The sequence below is a fragment of the Centroberyx affinis genome, unplaced genomic scaffold, assembly GCF_046629955.1.
Source record: "Centroberyx affinis isolate AG114_WGS23_722 - 3 ecotype Tasmania unplaced genomic scaffold, CSIRO-AGI_Caff_v1 ptg003475l_1, whole genome shotgun sequence".
Lineage (NCBI taxonomy): Eukaryota > Metazoa > Chordata > Actinopteri > Beryciformes > Berycidae > Centroberyx > Centroberyx affinis.
This window is the reverse complement of record NW_027281435.1, coordinates 413198-434027: the sequence shown is the minus strand read 5'-3', so window position 1 is coordinate 434027 and position 20830 is coordinate 413198. Positions and strand designations below refer to the sequence as shown.

General features: G+C 39.3%; 1 protein-coding gene across 1 annotated transcript in view; it reads left to right on the top strand.

The window, feature by feature from the left end:
- Positions 1 to 20830, top strand: part of ar (androgen receptor) — a 32497-nt gene that overhangs the window by 6493 nt on the left and 5174 nt on the right. The window contains exons 2-5 of the mRNA XM_071539579.1: positions 5885 to 6036; positions 6779 to 6895; positions 17208 to 17486; positions 19347 to 19491. Coding sequence (XP_071395680.1) covers positions 5885 to 6036; positions 6779 to 6895; positions 17208 to 17486; positions 19347 to 19491 — 693 coding nt within the window. The remainder of the gene's footprint in view (positions 1 to 5884; positions 6037 to 6778; positions 6896 to 17207; positions 17487 to 19346; positions 19492 to 20830) is intronic.

Sequence of the window (20830 nt, the reverse complement as noted above, 5' to 3'; positions counted from 1 at the left end):
TTGTGTCGAAGTGTCCGTATTGCTACACTGCAGGTGTCTACAGCGATGCAAGCATTTATAGTTCTGTGCTGGTGATTCTGTGTGTAGACACCGAAACACTAAATGGCAGTGTCCTGCTTCGTTAGCACAGAAGTAATAACAACAGAAATAGTTGTGTTTTCATTCTCTGAAGCCCATTTTCTGGGATATTTCTCGCCACAAATTCAGTGACATCTGGTAATCTTTATAATTTGGGGATGAGGTGTCCTACAAATGAACGTATTTGGGCCAATCAGTTCTTCTGTCGCCCTACTCGCAATTACATTTTTGGGGAGGTGCATGTAAGCTACGGCTTGTGGTGGCGTCGACGCAGAACTATAAATCAGGCTTGAGCTTGAGCAAATCTGTTAGAATGGTTGAAAATCCCACAATCCAGATGTGCCAAGCTGATACAGATGTATCAAAGAAGACTCAAAACTGTACTCACTGCCAATAGTGCTTCTATAAAGTGTTGACTCGGGGGTTTAATGCTTATTTACATGCCTTCTAAAACCAGTGCATAAGGGAGACGTTCCATAGTGGGAATTGGCATTGGTGCTACATGTAGCTTCACATTATAAACCTCTGGATTCTTTGGGTTTGGATATGCTGTCTTATAAAACCATTTTTCTTTTGGCCCCACCATCAGCCAATAGAGTTAACTACCTCTATTCACTGTTTTTAAACCCCTCCTGGATCATGGCTGATGCAGTCTAAAGTGACTTAACATCCAAACCTGGCATCTACACCCATAGTGCCTAGATTGTCCCACAAAGTGCTGGCCTTTGATCTCTACCTCTGTCTGATCTTTACCTCCATTTGTGTCAGAGGAACATGTTCCATGGCTTGTACACTCTTATGTTTGACAACCCATCAAAGGGTATATTGCTATTTAAGCAATGGCTAAGCACTGGGTATTGTAAAGGCCATTAAAAAAGCCTGTAACACAGTGTTGAGCTGCCTGGTACTGTTTGACCCCACTCTATAAAAACCATGGGCATATTGTTGTAGGAGGTGTGTGTTGCAGGCAGTCAGACTTCACTAAATACATTTTTAGGTCCTCAGGATGGAGCACCTCAATAAGAGTTTGGTTCTGTGTGTTCATCAGTGCTGGAAGAGTCTGTGGGTGCGCCTGTGCTCCTGTGTGGATGTACTCTGTCTGTACTCTGGTCCTCAGGGCCTAGACTTCTGCTGGTTTTCTATCCTACCAAATAGTTAATTGCATTCATCTGGTGTCCCATGTCTCCCAGTCCCTATTACATGGTTTGAATGAAAACCAGCAGTACTCGGAATCCCGAGGACCAGAGTTGGGAACCACTGCTATAGTATGGATCGTCTAATCAGGGACTGATTTACACCTGGGACACCAGGTGAATACAATTAACTGCAATGAATTATCTGGTAGGATAGAACACCAGCAGGATTCTGGGTCAGGACCAGGATTGAAAACCACTGTTGTTGTGCCTTCCCTCCCTTCAGAGAACCAGGGTTGTATTCATAACTTGGGTACAGGCTACATACTTGTGTTCAGGCTACATACTTGTGTTCAGGCGTTTTCTTGACTCTTTTTATTGCTAATTTCAAACAGGTGAAATGACCTTTGGAGTACTTTTTTAGATATCCGAAAAATATTGTGCGATGGAAAGATTGATAGCAGTTTCACCTCTGCATGTGAAGTATCTATTTAGTCTATTTCACTACAGAGCATGATGATGCCATGAATGTTTATTAGACTAGTGCAGTGCCCGTTCACAAAAAAAAACACACAATAGGCGTAGGCTATCAGTCGCTTGCTTTGAGCCCCGCTGCTGCACAGAGCGCTGTTCGCTTGTTTATTCAAAGTTTATTAATATTGAACGTGTTGCGTGTCCAATCCGACACTGCACGTCCTTGGGTCCCCAGCAATACACCCGCCAAGTGTGAAGTAGATTGAGATTCCTTGCTTTATAGTATGATAATGATGATGATGGTGATGATGATGATGATGATGATACAGGCTAGCCTAGCATCAAACCCAGTTGTGGAAGAAAACCACACCACCTGTGTGCATTTTAACAGTTTTTTAGCCTGATGGAGTGTTGGATATAAATCTGGCATAATTGCACTATAACTGGCCCTCAAACCACTCTGCTCTGCATAAAACGTTTTCTTCTCATCTTTTTAGCGTAGAATAAAGAAAAAGACAGGTATTTGAGGTATAGTCACTTCTTTTCTTATCTTTTCCTATCATCTAATTTCCTTGTCTGCAGTTATCTGCCCTTTGAACAATTGGTTGCACTTGTCAGGTGGGTAACAACTTGTCAGGTGTAACAATTGGTTTGGTTAAACAGCGGATATGCCAAACCTCATAAAAGAGTAAAAGAGTGACTATTAAACTATACGACACTGTATACACTGGTTCTAGGCTGACTTGCAAGCCGTAAGCCTTGCTAACTTCAAGCCAAATTGAAGCAGATTAGTCTGTCATATGATACATTTGCGTTAATACTAATCCAGACGCTGTGAAATTAGCCAAACCAATTTAAATCAAACAACTTGGAACATGCTCAAGCAACCCTGAGCAGGGATGGGAAAACCGGGGATTTAAAACTGAATGGAGTGCATTAATTTTATCCAGGGTACAATACACCTAATGCACCCTTGTGGTACTGGGCCCACTTAGCATTATCTCAAAAATATTTGCCTATTCACTGTAGCACACTAAATACTGGACACACAGAGGTGGAATTACTACCAATCCTCTGGTAAATTGAGGGGCTTTTTTGGACAGGGACATTGGCTTGAAAAAGATTTGGGATTTTGCTGACTTTGATGAATACTTTACAATAGGAATACATCAGAATAATGAGACGTTGTTTTCTGTAATTTGGCATTGAGAAGCTTAATGATATATGAATATCCCAAAAACCAAATGATTGTTTCATATCCAAGCTAGAAGGTTTTTTTGTTCAGAATAATATGAATTACATGTTCAGAAAGAAAGTGTTGCTATTCATATAGGTTCATTGATTGTGTATGTGAGCTTCATGTGTTTTGGAAGTTTGCAATTCTGAGAAAGACAGCAAAATAAATGTTTGGTTTTGTCTTTGACTGGCATTTGTTTGTGAAGACATGGACAATACTGGCTGTGTGTACGTGAATATGGTTCTAGGTTTTGCAAAAATATTTACACAGTTCAACTAATCTTCACAAAAACATATTGATATCTGATCATTCAAACATGACTGAAGGATTAGAATTTAAATCAAACATTTATATTAAAATGTATGTTTTAACCACATATTATGGGCAATTTAAAAAAGAAAAAATCATATTTGTATTCAGGTCCTCACAGAGATGACTGTTATTGTGAAACAATGCGTTTAAAAAGTAAAATAAATGTACAGTATCTAGTAGGAAACCCTTTTTGGAAAAGAACACTTGAATAGTTAATGTTTCTAAACTGCAACCACTGCAATGTCACCAAAGCCCAAAGTGCATTTTTTTTGTATCAGTTACTTGGGGTTCTTACCAGTTGCCTGTGTTATTTTGTTTACTCAGTGCATTTGCGTACTATTTTGGTCATGCATGTTTTTGAGATTTACTATGGATGATGCATCCCAGACAACACAAGAATTAGCCGTCACTGTGGTATTTCATCCCCACAATTTTCCTTGTGTAAATAGCACTGTGGTTCCCGTCTTGTCTGAGACTCTTCCCCGCTCTCTGATCACTCCCACCTCCAACACCGGACTCCTGTCTCATCTCTTTTGTCCAATTTGGAAATCCCATTCCAGGCTGCAGCACTCATTAGTGATGCGAGTTTAATCACAACAGTTAGATGATCATTCAGTACTGCAGTGAACTGATGTTAATTCCTATAATATACTAGCTCCTATAAAATTGAGTTAAAAGTCTGCATCTATATAATGCATAACTGTATAGATAGATAGATGCTTTGATAGATACTGGATGCAAAAAGGATAGTGTGCTTAAATTTCATTTTGTCTTTGCCTCTTGGAGTTCCCTGATAATACCCAGCAGTTCTAGCTAATGTATATTCTCCATTCTCACCTAAAATCAGTGGAGACACAATGGATGTGCTCCAGCTGAGCTTTGTCCTTGTCTCTCTTGCACAGAACCTTGACATCTTAAGTTGCACGTCAGTGAAGTATCGTTATGTCTGTGCATTTTCCAATCTCTCTGTGTTCAAGGCTGAGGTTAGGCGCCCGTCATGCCCCCCTTGGTGCTGGCGTTGGCGCCCACATCTTTCCCACACTATCCTGAGTCGTTGCTCTCTTTGACTTCCTCTGGCTGGAAAGCATTCAGGATTCTTAGCCAGACGCTGCAAGGCTGTATGGGTGTCAGGCTGCACTATGGCTGTCATGCAGTGTGTGGTTCAGTATCGTGGTGATCCTGGAGTGTATGGCAGTGTGTGTGTGTGTGTGTGTGTGTGTGTGTGTGTGTGTGTGTGCTTAACTTTGAACATTTTGTTTAGGTGATATCACTGGCATAATGTTGAACCTTAATTTGAGCAACAGCTTTATGGATACATTTTGGAAAGTATTCAACAAGTTAAAAGCAACCATGGACTTCAACCATAATATGTGATGCCAAGGTTTAAGGTTCAGGTTTCAAATGTATTTGTCCCAAATGGGCAATTGTTCTTGCTGCATGGCAACAACAATACAAGACAATAAGGCAACTAGGGTTGCAAAGGGGTGGAAAGTTTCCGGTAAATTTCCGGAAAGTTTCCGGTAAATTTCCATGGGAAGTTAAGCTGGGGAATTTTGGAAATATTCCAAATTGGAAACTTTCCATGGGAATTATGGGAATTTATGGGAATTTATGGGAATTAATGGGAATTTATGGGAATTAACTGGGAATTGAGGGTAATTTAATGGAAAGGTATCATATCCAAGCATAAATATTTGTTTTGTTATAAGCAGACATCCATCCAAAATAATACAATTAAAACAGATTTATTTGTAAGTAGAACTTTATCAAGTGTTAAATATTTTATTGAACAATCAATTATTTCATTGAAGAACAAAAACATGAATGTTGAGTTAAATATTACTCATCCCCCCGACCCAACCCATTCAAAAATTAATAAAAATGCACAGGAATGCACAGTGCATGTAGGGGGCGTGGTCTCAACAGCCCTGCAGTAAGCAGTGTGCTATGTGTGCATGTGATTGAGGAATAGCATAGATATTCAACTGTACTTGCATGATATCTGGTTGTTTTAGTCAGGATTATGCTAAAATATATTTTCCCCAACTATATTTAAGTTCCCTATTAAGAGCATACCTTCAATTTCGTAAATTCCTGGTTTATTCCCGTTTATTCCCATAAATTCCCGTTAATTCCCATAAATTCCCGTTAATTCCCATGGAAAGTTTCCAACTTTGAAAATTCCCGGAATTTTGCAACCCTAAAGGCAACACAGACTACCAAAAATAGAAAAATGCTACAGTAATAAAAATACTGTGCAGTGACCCAGTTGATACATCCAAGCTAAGTATACATTAACAAGTTATAATTAGAATAATATAATCAAAAAATAAAAACAAAAAAATACAGCACTAAAGTGAACAGCTTTACTGTAATTGATGGCAGCAAGATACAAGTCATCAATAAAATATCGGCACCAACATCATCCTCATCATGTTCACCATCATCATTCTCAACTCTTCATCCCTGAATGTCATTAGTGCTTTATTTATTTCTGGTCTGACAGAAAAATTAAAAAAAACACTCTGTATAGAATGAAGAACATGAATTTCATGGTTGCAGCAGATAGCTGTGCAGTTGTAGTAGAGTTTGTCCTGTAATTTCTATAGGTCCATACATTTCATGAGTGTTATAATGTGTTTGTCTGTAGGTTCGAGGGAGGAAGAGACCACATGTTCCCCATGGAGTTCTTCTTTCCACCACAGAGGACCTGTCTGATCTGTGCAGACGAGGCGTCCGGCTGTCATTACGGTGCGCTCACCTGCGGGAGCTGCAAAGTTTTCTTCAAGAGAGCTGCAGAAGGTAAAAAGGCCTAATGTGGCATTTGGGTTTGGCGCCCCCCTTTGAACTAATGTTGCCCCACTAGTGGCTTTGTTTACATTCATATCTGTTTGGATTCAAGAATGTTTTTCCTCTCCGAAATTGATTGACTGAGGTATTGATACAAGGATTGCCAGTATTTGACAGCTAAATTGCTTCAAATGCATTTTTGAGGTGTAATTGGTTTATTGATGTTTGCATTGTGCAGCGCACATCAGAACAAAATGGGCTTGCATTTTGAGTTATGAGAGTTGAGTTGAGAAAGAAAGATTATTTACACCAGGAAGCACTATTCTTCAAAATGCTGTACATACATACTCATAAATTATATACTAAAAAAAAAAAAATCAGATTGGGGTTTAATGAACCAGATTTGCTACAGGTGTGTCTCATACTGCAATAAATTTACAAAACAATACAACTTACCACAAGAACTGAAATTACTGGTTTGATTTCTTTATTTAAATCTCTCAGGAGTTTACAGAAGGGTCAAAGAAATGGCTTTTTTAAAATAAATTAAATAGAAAAATGAATAAAATAAAAATTTTCCCTTATTAATTTCAAACTCTAGCTCATCTTTTGTTTCAATTGCAATAATATGAGCAGTTTCTGTTTGTTAAATGTCAGGCAATATCCAGTGTTTTTTAGCAAGACAAATTCTCCATCATTCAATAGATTATTTAGTTATAGTGATGATTAACACACAGTGTCCCTGTCTGTCTAGGCAAGCAGAAATACCTGTGTGCAAGTAGAAACGACTGCACCATTGATAAGCTACGGAGGAAGAACTGCCCTTCATGTCGGCTGAGGAAGTGTTTTGAAGCTGGAATGACTCTTGGAGGTATGCTGGTTTAATGTACCAAACATTTATATATAACTGCACAAATACACTAGAATTTGCTTTTTTTTTTTTTTTTTTTTACAATTATTCTTGTAGTTTATCGCTGCTGTTTGTAGCTCACTCCCTCATGTTATGCCCTGTTCTGCTGTCTGTAGATTGTGTGCAGTATGAACTATCACAAACACTGTGCGCCGTATGACCAAAGCACGCTAAAGAGAAAGTGAAGCCTTAAAGGTGGAACTAGCAATGGTCTCCCAAGACCAAATACTTGATTCTCTCCCATACTGCACATCTTAGCCTACTCTCTTCAATTGCAGCATCAGCACAATAGGGGATGTTACTGATAATCAAGCCCCTGACTGAGCGGCCATGCAATTTAGACCTATTCCATTCACTTCTCCTTACTGTCACCCAGACCTGTTCGCCATATTAGGCCGTAAAGATTGACATGTGGTGGACTAATTTTAGTCTTGTGTTCAATTTTCACTCTCTTCCATTTTCTCGTTCTGTTAACGGTGAAAATTGTACTGAGAAGCACAATGCTGACATGAGACATGTGAATTAAAGCAGCAGAAATGCTGGTAATTTTGCCACCAGTCACTGACAAGCCCATGGGGGGAAAATGCGATGTAATGCTGTGATTGTCAGTAAAAAGGCACACCTTTTCTAGTTGTGGCTAAAAAGAGCCTTCTTTCACGCAAGTCCTGATCACAGACGTGTAATTCACTTGCTGCATCTCACAGGAAGATTTATGACAATCATTTGTGGTAGTGGAGAGGAAAAATTATACATTTGTGTCTTATTATCCCAGCATTTTTTTTCTCAAAATATTTCAAAGATAGGTCATAATATATTGAAAGAAAAGGAGATATAATTTAACTCATTTCACTTTGATTTTTATTAAGTCCTATAGAGTTTCTGTTTTGTTAATTCCAAAAAATAATTGCAGTATTGATTCAATTATGTATTAGTGAAATCATAACCTTTGTATCATAATATCTTGTACTAAGGTGCATTATTAGGCTCAGTCCTTAGTCGCAAGGTCTGAGGAGACCTGAAAGACTCTTGAAATCTTGATTACCATCTAATAATGCATCGGTTGAATTTGCCAATCATTCAAGATGGAAAAGGATGGTGGAGAACTGCTTCAAGGTTTTCATTTTGAACATTTGAATTCTGTATTACCCCTGGAATGTTAATTACGTCCCCAAATAGAACCTGAACAGGGCTGTTAATTTTTCCAAACCATGATAGCAGTCTCATTTTGCAGACAGAGCATTGAAAATATCAAGTAACCTGGATGAACCACATCTGCACATCTGCATTCAGTCTTCTCAAATTGAATTGGAAATGGAAATACATGTAATCAGATGACAGGGCAAATTCATTATCAATTCTGTGAAATGATATATGAATAAAATACTCATAAATACTGTACCAACTGTGGAATCCAATTTGCCCTACCCCAAGTTCTGAAGTAATTTTGAGCTAAATGCGCAGTGTCCCATTGATACTCAAGTCTCCATATTTCAGGGAGTGTAATGAAAATTGAGGAATCTTCACTTCACTTCACTGTCAGGAATTTGAATATTGTGCCCCTTTCTTTGAACCCATTTTTTTTTTATAGAAAAATGCTCTTGGCCACACCTGGTAATGGAGGAAAGCAAGCACAAATTTTTGCAGATATGATATTAATGTCATTTAATTCTTAAGTTAAATTGATTTCTTGATCCTACAAGCATACCCTCGGAATTTGGAAGAGGTAACTACGGCTTTTAACTACGGCTTTTATTGGATTATTCATCACAAGGTTGGTTAGCCACCCTGCGTTCACTTTATATGGAGCTGTTATCAAGCTAGCCACTCTTTGCTATCTATTAATTTTTTACTGTAATATTCAACTACATTCTACACAACACAATAACACCTCTAAGGAATTCCCATCAAACGGATTATCTTGATGCTAGTAGTATGTAAGGCATTAGTTAAATAAAGCCTTTCCTCGAAAATAAAACACTTCTACAGGTCTATTCATATACTGTAGGCTCTATTTAAGAGATGCTTTTATGCAGCTGATCAGTATTCCACATTATGTGGCTATATACAGACGTAATAAACTTACCTATCACATACATACAGAATATTATGTGTAGCCCTCAAAGCAATATTCCACTTAGTTTTAACATGGGGGTTATTCGAGAATATATTCGAGTTCATTCAACAACAGATCCCGCTTTTCAGACAACAAAGCAGTCCTGGGTCTGTCCTCATTTAGCATTATTATTCTTGGTTCACACTAAAATTAGTATTTGAAAATAAAAGTAGATCCGGTCTCCCAAACAGGAACTATCTCTCCTAAATGGTATCCCTCCGCTATGTTCTCGTCTATCAATAAAAATGCTATTTGGCGAAATGACGTTCTAAAAAGTAAGGCCTAGTGTAGTGGGATCTGTTGTTGAATCTGTTCACCATGTTAAATGTAAGTTTTCATGGCCTCATTCAAATGAATGGGAAGTAACTGAACTCTACAAACTCGTCTCAGCTGCATCCGATCTTGGTGATTAGATTATATTCTGCTTTTCATGGCGGTCAAGAGCCGAATAACTCCCATATTAAAACTAAGTGGAATATTGCTTTAACTCTAAGCAGGAATTATAGCCTTTGTTCACATAACATCAGGACCATATTTGGAAATTTTGCACAGATTTCCTTTAATAAGATCACATGTATTGTTTGACTGATTGTTTTGTGCCAACAATGAAAAATGCGTGCGTGGAGAAAATGTCAGTTCTTTTTATACCAATAGATTTGTTGTTGCCCTTCTTGTTTCGCTGCCTAGCTTATTATTTTGCCCTTTACATTTGCCCTGTATGAAATAGCAATAAGTAGCTATTGTCTTGGAAATACTTGCTTTGGTAGAAAGTGCAAATTTCCTTCTACAATAGGATTGATCTGGGCAACCTAAAATAAGAAATTACTGACAATAATGCAGGAATGAAGGTTTAACGCTCTAGTATGTGGATTGCACATAAAGGTCACCAGTGGCATGCTCATTTATCCATTCAAATTTGCTCTCGCCCTGTCGTGTATCAAAAATCACTGTTACCTGGTTGAATAATAGCAAGTGCTGAAAGAAAGACAAGATAAATTTCACAGGCAGATTTCCTTCTCAAACAGTCATTTTAACTGCATTCAGCATCCCACTTTGCTGCACAATGAACGACAACTTCAGATCAGCGCTCCAAGCCTCCTGTATAACCACAGGTGTGCACGTCTTAGAGGAAACACAGCTCATTTCAGTCCACACCAGTGCACAACAAAAAGACAGATGTTAAAAATTAAACAAAATCAAAGATTTTGTTCATTCAAACAGTGCCATTATTTACAAGAAGCCAATCCAGAGGCTGAGTCAAGTCATTTGAGTTCAAAAACAAGTCTCAGTGTGCAAGTCAGCAGTTCGAGTGCCAGTGTATCAATACAGAAAACACATGAGGGCATAGACTTCTATGCGAGACCCCAACTGGCCAAAGTTGCATTTTTGTTGACATTTTGTGTCAAATTAGAACATTGATATGCAAAATCAAACTTGACAACCAAAGTGTGTTAGTGTATTGCAGCCTTGTATCCTTACAAACAAGTTACTAAACGCCAAGCTGTTTGTTTGCAGAAAGTGAAATCAAGACATCTACACTCACTTGCAGCAAGTTGCAGGCACAATAAAAGCTAGACTAACGGGAGGGAAATAGCCAACAGATGTCTGAAACTGTAGGAATATGGATAACGTTGCAATGTTTCCTCATTTTTCTGTGATTTGAAAAATAATGGCTGAAGTTTATAGCGAGCCTCAAAAAATCCAAACTTCCTAAATACTTGTTAATGTTTTCCAAAGACATATTTAGCCTGCTACTCTCTTGCATCCAGTGGTTTCTATTTATTTGTATTTCGCCTAGTATATACCGTATTTCCTCTAATAGTGGCCGGTAGTCAATTAAAAGCCGGGTGTCCGATAATGGCCGGGGCCGTGGTCGACACGAACAAATAAAGGCCGGCTCCAAATACAAGCGGGGGAAAAAAACAAAGGAAACAAGCGTGAATTCGCCATAGCTGCGAAATTTTTGTGGACCAACCAACCGACCGACAGAGCAAGCTATAGAGCTGCTGGTCGCAGCTAAAAACAACGGTGGACACCGGTAAACTCCTGACGGAAGTCTCTGGAGCATGCCGCCATCGATTACCATAATTATCGTAATGCATTGCAGTAACAAAAAAACAGCTACCTAACGAACCCCAACAGAAGCAGATCAGACAACAAGGAGGCTTCATACTAAAATATGAGCAAATATACTTATCAAACAGAGGGAATTAGAAATAAAGGCCTGTCTCTAATGCCACTTTTCCACTGCATAGTACCGGCTCAACTCGCCTCGACTCGACTCTACTCGCTTTTGGTAGTACCACTTGGTTTTCCACTGCAAATAGTACCCCCTCAATGTGCCCCACCCCCCAAACTGGTCGTCATAGCGACGCTGCGACACTGCATGAAACACGACACACAGCTACTATGTAGGATATCGAAGCGATGGTGTTCTTGATTCTCGGTATGTGGCTGTTAAGTCACAGCAAGGAAACAGATTTTTATTTCAGAAGAGGCTGAAGGCAGCGAGACAGCAGACTGCTCTCTGGCTGCTCAAGGCGACGCAAGAGGGTAAGCTAGCCTGGTAGCTAACGTTAGCATATACGTCCCGTGTCGCGATGACGATCTGACCAATCAGTGGTCTGCAGTGTTTTCACGTCACCTTTTGGTATCGCCTCAGCGTTAATATAGAACCTCCTTGGCCTCAGCTCGCTTGGAACCTCGATGGAGGTGCTACGAAAAAAAGTACCAGGTACTACGTAATATGGTACCTGGTACCTGGTACTTGGCCAGTGGAAAACCAAAAAAGGCGAGTAGAGTCGAGTCGAGTCGAGCCGGTACCATGCAGTGGAAAAGCGCCATAATATAAGCCTGCTTCCAATAAAGGCCTGGTCCCCTTTGCAGTTGAGGTAAATAAAGGCCCTGGCCAATATTAGAGGAAATACGGTATATTGCTTATTAGGCACTATAGAACTAGTACAAGGCCAGTACTCAAAATGTTCGCAGTGCTCAACACTTTCATTTGAACAATAATTACTGAAAGATGAATGTGTTTTATGTGCATTTAAAGCACAGATTAGGCTACTGATAAAGACAATACGTATAGCACTACATATAGAAACAATGTACAAACGCAAACAGTGATGTAAAAACTATCACAATTAAATAAAGTGCGCCAGCGAACTGCAGTGCCACAACACCTGCAGAAGTACAGCAGCTCCATAGCGGACTTCCACACACACCTCAAACATGACAGTCTGACCACAGTGTCCACAGTGTCCACAGTGTCCACAGTGCGCTCATGGACGCCGGCCACAGAAGCACGAGCACGTATCCACAGGCAGGAAGCGAGCGCACCACAAGTGTCCAGCAAACGAAATTCGTCTCCTAGGCAAACTAAAATAATAAACGGAAATAAAAGGTAATAAAAGAGATACATAGAAACAACAGAAATCAAACTGAAATACAAATAAAAACACAGAGCAATTTACATAAAATCTGACCACATGAATGTCCAGTCAATACAAGTTGTCCCCTAAAAACACAGTAATAAATAAATGAGAGACACGATTACAGAATGGAAATAGAATTGAGATACAGATAGAGATCACACAAAATCTTTTAGAAGTGATTGAACTGTTTTATCTTGCCTGACCTCCTCAGGCAGGTCGTTCCGAAGTCGCAGTCACCTTTAGTCTTGAGTCCAGACTGGGGAACAGAAACAGGGCCCTATCTGAGGATCGCAGGCTGGATAGGCTGTATAATATAACTCGGAGCTAGACCTTGCCGTGCTTTAAATGTAATCATTGAAATCTTAAAATCAGTTCTAAATCTAACTGGTAACCGGTGCAGATGTGCTAAGATTGGGGTAATACGTTCTCCTCGTTTGGCACCAGTTACAATCCTAGCTGCAGCATTTTGAACAAGCTGGAGACGTGAGAGAGAAATTTGACTGAGGCAGGTACAGAGAGAGTTGCAGGAGTCTAAACGGGATGAAATAAAAGCGTGAATTACCTTGATTTCTTATATATTTCTCAGTTGAAGAAAGCAGGACTGCACAACTCTCTTTACCTGCTCCTCAAAACTCAGGTCACTATCAAAAATCACTCGCATGTTTCTGGCTGCTGGCTTTATATTAGATGACAAGTTACCAAGATCATTTAGAAAAAGATTTCTAGAGTTGTGTCGCCCAAGTAAAACGATTTCAGATTTGCCTTAATTTAGCTGAGGAAAATTTCGGGACAACATCCATCCATTTGGGACATCAATGGGACAATATAAAGATTATTTTACAGCGATGTAATAGGCTTTTAATTTATGATTTTCCTTCGAAAACAATAACTGACTCAAGCAACTTTACAGTCTTAACTGGAAGGACACTAAATTTTGGAACACAGTAGAAGAATTTTAAAATATTAACCAGTTTTGTCCCTACATTATTCATATTAATAATTATACTGTATATATACACCAACAGAAAATGAGAGCAAAGTTTACATTCAAAAGGAATGTTGGGACGTTGAAATATGGTGTTAATTGGCCCAGAATAATCCTCCAGTGTGCCCTCAGGCCTTCTGGATCGTCCTGGTGAGGGTTTTTTGTTTTGTTTTAATTTTTTTGGCGACTAAAACATAAACCAAACTTTGCACAACACATAATGTGAATAAATCTTTCCCCATTTCAGGGATTAGGCCAACATAAGTTTGGCTTTTCATGGTGCTTCTCTCACAGTGTGTTGGCTGTCTGTGGCTCAGTCCAGAGGCTCCTCCACTGAGACAGAGCCATCGATACACAAAGATACAGGAGAGGGTACTGGACCCAGGTGGAGCCTGTTGTCCTCATGGGCCCCTGCACCTCTCTCCACCTCCTGACCAATGTCGCACTTCATGACTGTTATTGGTTACAGCTTACAAGTTTGTGATTTTAAAATTATATAATTTTCATTGGTTAATATTAGACAAGAGTGGTTAACTGGCTTGTGATTGATAGGTTAACAATCAACCTGGCAATCATGGGATGGGCCAGGTTGTGAGACCAGAAATAAAAAAAATAAAAAGGTCCAGGGACAGCTCTGACCCATTTCCCCCTATGATGATACCCAGGGATATGAAACGTTTCCTTGTGTTTTTTAAGTAGAAGTGATCGTATCAGACAGCGGCGTTGTCCTTGTGTATACACGGGGCGGCTAATCAGGAGAACGAGGAGGAAACCCGGTTAGAGTTTGGGCCGGTTGGGCATGTCGGGATGTAATCATTTTATCAAGTTGGCCTGCTGTGTGAAGTGACTTGTGACTGCCTGTGTGGTAGGTTTCACCAGTCCTCGCTCTCCTTTTCTCTGTGTCAGAGAAACACTGCACACCCCTCCGAAAATCTTGAAGTAAGTAGATATAGTTCAAATTGTAAACAACCTGGAGAATAGAAAGAACAATTGATAGATTAAAGAGGATGCAGCTAAATATGTAAAACTGACCAACATGTTTTGTGTGTAACCAAGCTTAGATAGTTACACTGAAGATGATGATGATGATGATGATGATGATGATGATGATGATGATGATGACGATGATTTGGAGACCGGTAGCATCAGACAGGGAGTGGGCCAGTACATTCAGCAGAAAATGGACAACAAATTTTACAAGTGCATTTTCATTTGAGGGGAAATTAGGCTTAGTCTACATTATGAGAGGTAACTGAGAGGTAGACTGTTTGTATTCTTACTCTTTTAATCAAACAGTCTGGAATAATCAGACATATTGGAAACTTTTGACCGCAGTGTCTTGCGTAAATAATTCTTCATCTGAACTGCATTTGGGAGTGTAGCAGTCCATGAAACCATGGTATGGATGGCTGGTTGATGCCTGTATACACTGGCATCAACTCAAGCGGGTGGGGATCTTAAGGTTAGCTCAACCTGACCTATTTACAATGTACTATGCAAAGATCAGATACCTGCCTGCTTCATAGCTTAGAATCCCAGGGAGGAATTTTTAATTAACAATTTTTATTTGAAATGTTTGTTATTGGATCAGAAATGGAAATGTTATACTTGCAGATTATACTGCTTCTAAATCTGCAGTTTGCTTTCAACCCTGCTACTTCTGAGAGAGAGAGAGAGAGAGAGAGAGAGAGAGAGAGAGAGTGAAAGACATAGAGAGACAGAGAGAGAGACAGAGAGAGAGTGAGAGAGAGTGAGAGACATAGAGAGAGAGAGAGAGAGAGCCTATTATTAGCAATTCAATACTCATAAAACTCAAGTAACATGCCAGGCTACAGTTTTAATGAGACATACTGATCTACACAGAAAGCTGCAAGTAGCAATTGTATTAGAATTATCAATTACTGTTTACCATCAACAAACAGTGAAAATGGAAAGAAGTTCATGCAACCTTTTATATTTTGTTTCAGTAGACCTGGGACTTCTAAAGCTACTAGACATTTATTATGAAATTAGTTTGATCACAAAAATACAGTACACTTATTTTAAAATATTTAATATCTTTGAAATCATTGTATTTTTGTGTGTCCCATTTTGCTGACTGTAAGTTAGTGAGACATAACTGACCAATGGAAATGACTCTCAGTACATAGTCAGTAGTTTGTGTTTCTCATGTTTCCACACAGCCGTCATGACTTCAGATTCTGAACAAACTGGTTGAACTTGAGTTAAACTGCTTCTCATTTCAACTCTAGTGGTCACGCAAGAAAAAAACAAGTTAATGATTGAGTATGGTGAATGTTTGGTTGTCAAGACTGGTTTAGGCGCAGACTGCGATATTTGGCAACTGATTAACAGGATATAATTACTTCAGTCAGATTTGGTGGAGGAGACTGCCACGTATTGTAGGGACAGAATCAAAGGCACAGAGTCAATTTGGTTTGTAAGTGCAGGTTGTCAAGTGGAGCATCTGCCGCATGATCTGCAACTTTGTGTGGGAAAAGGAATTGTGGTTTTGTCATTACTAGGGATCGGGGAGCAGGCTTTTCATACATTTTCGTTGCCGTTTTCTGTCTCCCGCTCCTTATTATATGCCTTCCTGTACATAAAGGAATGCAAACCTAATCATGCAAATCTGTATATTTCAATCATATCTTTTCAGCACTTGCACTAATAACTGCAAAAGCTTCTTGGGGGGAAAAATACAAATGTAAAAACAGAAAAAAAAGTAATTCATACATCTATTTCTAAGTCACACCTGTTTTGAACCAGCAAGGACTCGCATACGAGGACCACAGGCCTTTCTACCAGATGGGCCTCATCTGTTCAAGAGTTTTCTTCCAAATGGGATATAATTTCATATCTATTTCGCTATTAGTAGATCTGGGATTGTATTGTTGGGTTACCCATGGAGGTTACAAAACTAAAATGGATGTTGTCTTTAAAAGATTAATTAAAAACCATAATTACAGAATGAGACATTTGTGACAGATGACTGCTGAAGTGGAAGTAGATGGAAGTACACAAATTCTCTGCACTGCAGCTCACTGGTTTCTGGTCACCTCACAACTAGAAGATGCCAGGTTCGATTGCCGGCTGTCTCTGCGCTGAGCTTGCATGTTCTTCCCGTGTTTACATGGGCTTGTCTGGGTGCTCCGGTTTCCTCCCACAGTCCATAGACATGTCAGTCAGGTGGACTGGAGGCTCTAACCTGCCCATAAGAGTGAATCTGAGAGTCAACTGGTGACCTGTCCAGGTTGTGTATATGCTTAAAGTAAAACTGAACTAACTGAAAATGAATTAAAAATTAATAGAAAGCCAACTTGGCCTGGTAACTCGCTGTGAGGCAAAACAGCAGAAGCATTAATTATCATAGTTTATAAGCTTGGTTTTGTTTGTCTTTAGATGGAAAAGGCGATAAGGCCATCCTGTCTATTTATTTAGCCTTTATTTCACCAGAAAGTCCCATTGAGATTCAAAATCTCTTTTCCAAGCGAGACCTGGCCAAGAAATGGCAGCAGGGGTTACACAATAAACATACAATACAGTAGAAAATAAAACAAATAGTAAAATATGTAAATTAAAAAATGATCACAATTTAGATCAGAAACAGGAGCACACATCTTGCATAAGATTGTGGATAATTTGTTTAAACTGATTTAGGGGAATAAAATGGTCAGTAATAATCAAATGCCATAGATTTACACTATATAAAACTTCTTTTGTTTCCTTCTTTGTTTGCAGCCCGTAAGCTAAAGAAGATCGGACAACTGAAAAACCCTGAGGACGATGCTCCTGTTCAGGACCCTGCAGAGGCTTTCCAGTGCATCTCTCCTAAGTCTAGCCTGACCTTCCACTCCCAGCTGGTGTTCCTCAACATCCTGGAGTCCATTGAGCCGGAGGTGGTGAACGCGGGACACGACCACGGCCTGCCGGACTCCTCCGACGCCCTGCTCACCAGCCTCAACGAGCTCGGGGAGAGACAGCTGGTCAAAGTGGTCAAATGGGCAAAAGGCTTGCCAGGTATGACATTGGTTTGAGTGCTTTTAGTGATTTTAATTTAAGAACAGAAAAGTGCATTATTTATTTTTTTGGTTTTACCATTATTTCATATTTTGGTTTCATTTCAAAGAATAGTTTCAAGGACGCCTACAGTAAAGTAGGATTTCAGTTGGTGACAACAGTAAATAATAACTGGAGTCATGAGGTTTGTCGTTGTATAATGATAGAGATGTGAACTACCAAATTTGTGGCATGATGCAGTGAACCGACTCTTCTGTTACACCTGCTCAGTTTTGGCTGGGGCCTTTTTTATGCCTCCGCACCGGCGACAGCCGTGACCGGAGGCATTATGTTTTCGGGTTGTCCGTACGTATGTACATCCGTCCCATTCTCGTGAACGCAATATCTCAGGAACACCTCGAGGGAATTTCTTCAAATTTGGCACAAACGTCCACTTGGACTCAAGGATGAACTGATTAGAATTTGGTGGTCAAAGGTCAAGGTCACTGTGACCTCACAAAATACGTTTTTGGCCATAACTGAAGAATTCATACGCTAATTCTGACAAAATTTCACACAAATGTCTAATAGGATAAAATGATGAAGTGATGCAATTTTATATCCAAAAGTTCAAAGGTCAACTTCACTGTGACATCATAATGTTTTGCTTACCACTGTAGCTGAGAAAACGATCTTGGGTCATTCTACAAAAACGGTGGAAGTGCTGTCACTTACTTTTGCAGACACCAAAATCCTTGTTGACCTAATAATCACATTAATTATATATGTTCAATAAATAAAGACTGTCCTTGCAATGATAAAACAAAGTTTATTGGCGGAGGCATACAACTGTGAGGCGGTTATTTCTAGTTTTTTTTTTTTCAGCTGTGACCAGCAGCTTGTGTAGGTTGGTCTGAACATTTCAGAACATTTTGTGCTGGTTTTCATTATCTATACCTATTGATCCCGAACTGGCGTTGACAAAGATAGGTCATCGGACCCATGAGTGAGATTTGTGATGTAATTTAAGCCCCTCTCCCTTTCCTGATTGGCTGTTTTTCCATGGTTTATTTTTATTCATCTGAAATTTGCACTGAGATGTGTGATGGCTCAGTGAACTCAGGTGAGAATTTCCTGTCCAGTGTTGAGCTTGTTTAAGCTCCTCCCCCTTTCCTGATTTGGTGTTTTTCATTGTCTATATCTATTGATCCCAGAGTGGCCTCAATTTACATATTTATAGTATAAAATAATACATGTAAATGTTTCATAGGTCTTTAATAATAGGATAATTGTTATTCAATGCTTGTCATTTTAAGTTGATGGACAAGCCAAAACCTCACTGCTGCACAAATGGCATTTTCTTATTTGGTCTATAAAAACAATAATAACTAGAAGGGCACTCGGAGAGCGCAGACCTCCGCCAAGGTTCGTGCTATTATTGCTTGTTTGTGAGTCGGATCCGGATCCGCTCCAAAATTTAATGGGTTCTTCCTTGGCCCATGCTACACCCTTCCACAAAGTTTCATGAAAATCGGGCCAGTAGTTTTTCCGTAATCCTGCTAACAGACAAACAAACAGACAAACAAACAAACAAACGGCACCGAAAACATAACGTCCTTGGCGGAGGTAATAACTATTAATGTCTGACGTTTTTCCTATTTCAGAAGTTCTTAATGTCACCATATAAATACATAGAAAAAGTCTTAAAAGCCTTGCAAATCTTTGGAGAACTTTGTCTCACAGCATAGCAACATCCAGCAAGCTGCAGCTTCCACAGTGTTTTTCTTATTTAAATGCTCTTGCCAAAGTGTAAAAGAAAGCCTTCTTGGTTCTCTAAATGCTGAGTATGCCAAGATTAATGACTCTGAATCTCGTCCCTAGGTTTTAGAAATCTACATGTGGACGACCAGATGACTGTCATTCAGCATTCCTGGATGGGCGTGATGGTGTTTGCCTTGGGATGGAGATCCTACAAGAACGTCAACGGCAGGATGCTGTACTTCGCCCCTGATCTGGTGTTCAATGAGTATGTGCAGCTGTGAAATCCCAAATTCAATTATCTATCCTATATTATCTTATGAGAGGGAGACCAACATGCTGTGTTTACGGAGATCACCTCCAGTGAGTAAGTTGTTGTAGTATGTAGTATGAATAATAATTCATAAATATAGCTGCAAGTAGTTGTTTGGTGTTCAACCCACCATTCCAAGCAGGTAAGTGTAGTTATAGTTACTCACAGTGAGGATGTCCATCCATTAATGGATACTTGCTTACCAAAGCCCAATTAGCAGGACAGCTACATTAAGCTATTTAGATTTAATTAGATGAAGAATTGTGCTTCCTATAAGATGGTTCTATTTCTACTGCTCAGCCCACTTACTGTCAACATGTCTGTCAATACATGAGGGACATGAGGGACCTGATGGAGAGACTTTGGTGTGCTGCTCTTCTTGCTCTTCTGGCCAACTTTACCTGCAGTTTTCGCTCTTCAAGATAAGACATGCAGTAATCATTAAACACTTTAATGCATGTGGATTTCCGCAAATCTGCTTGTAATCAGTTTGTAAAAGCTATCTCGTGATCAATGTTTGCTTGCTCCAGCAGTTGTCAAGCACACAGTGAACATAGTACATTAGGGCAGCGTTTCTAAACTGTCTGTGTTTCTAAACCTCTGCTGTCGCACACTGGCAGCCATTTCCCAGAGTGACATTGTCGCTTGAAATGCTGCTCAAATATGTTAAGAAATCAGTGTCTAAATTATATAAATACTGCATTAAATTAAATTTAATGAACATATTATCAAGCTTTTTTGTCTATGCTAATGCATTTTTGACCAAACAGTTCATTGGTTTTACTAACCTTCTTGTTCATATTAACCTTTTGTGACATTTTTACATAACCAGTAATTTGTGTGGCTTGTTTATTGTTTTGTTTTGTGTCATCGGAGTGTGCTTCACTGATGAAAAGGTTGAAAATCAGTGTTTCCTACCTAATTAGAGTTGCAAGTCAGTTTAAGTCCATTAATCCATTAGTTCGCCTTTAGCATCTAGGCTGAAGCAGCTGTCTGTAAGCATCCAAATATGACCCAATGTGTGTAATCATAATCTGCTAACTAACTGTTAGAGCTATTCCAAGGCTGTTTATGAAATTTTTTTGATAGCCTACAGTTTTCACCTGTCAGTAAAATCTTGCGTTGCTGTCCACAACAGTTCTACAACAACAACAGTGCACACTTGATGTATCTGCTAAAACAACATTATGTGGACCCTTTTGAAAAATTGTGTTTCAACAGAGTATGAGAATATTGATATACCTGCAAAAAAGTTTGGCATAAATATTTTTGGGACTCATACGGTGGGAAATAT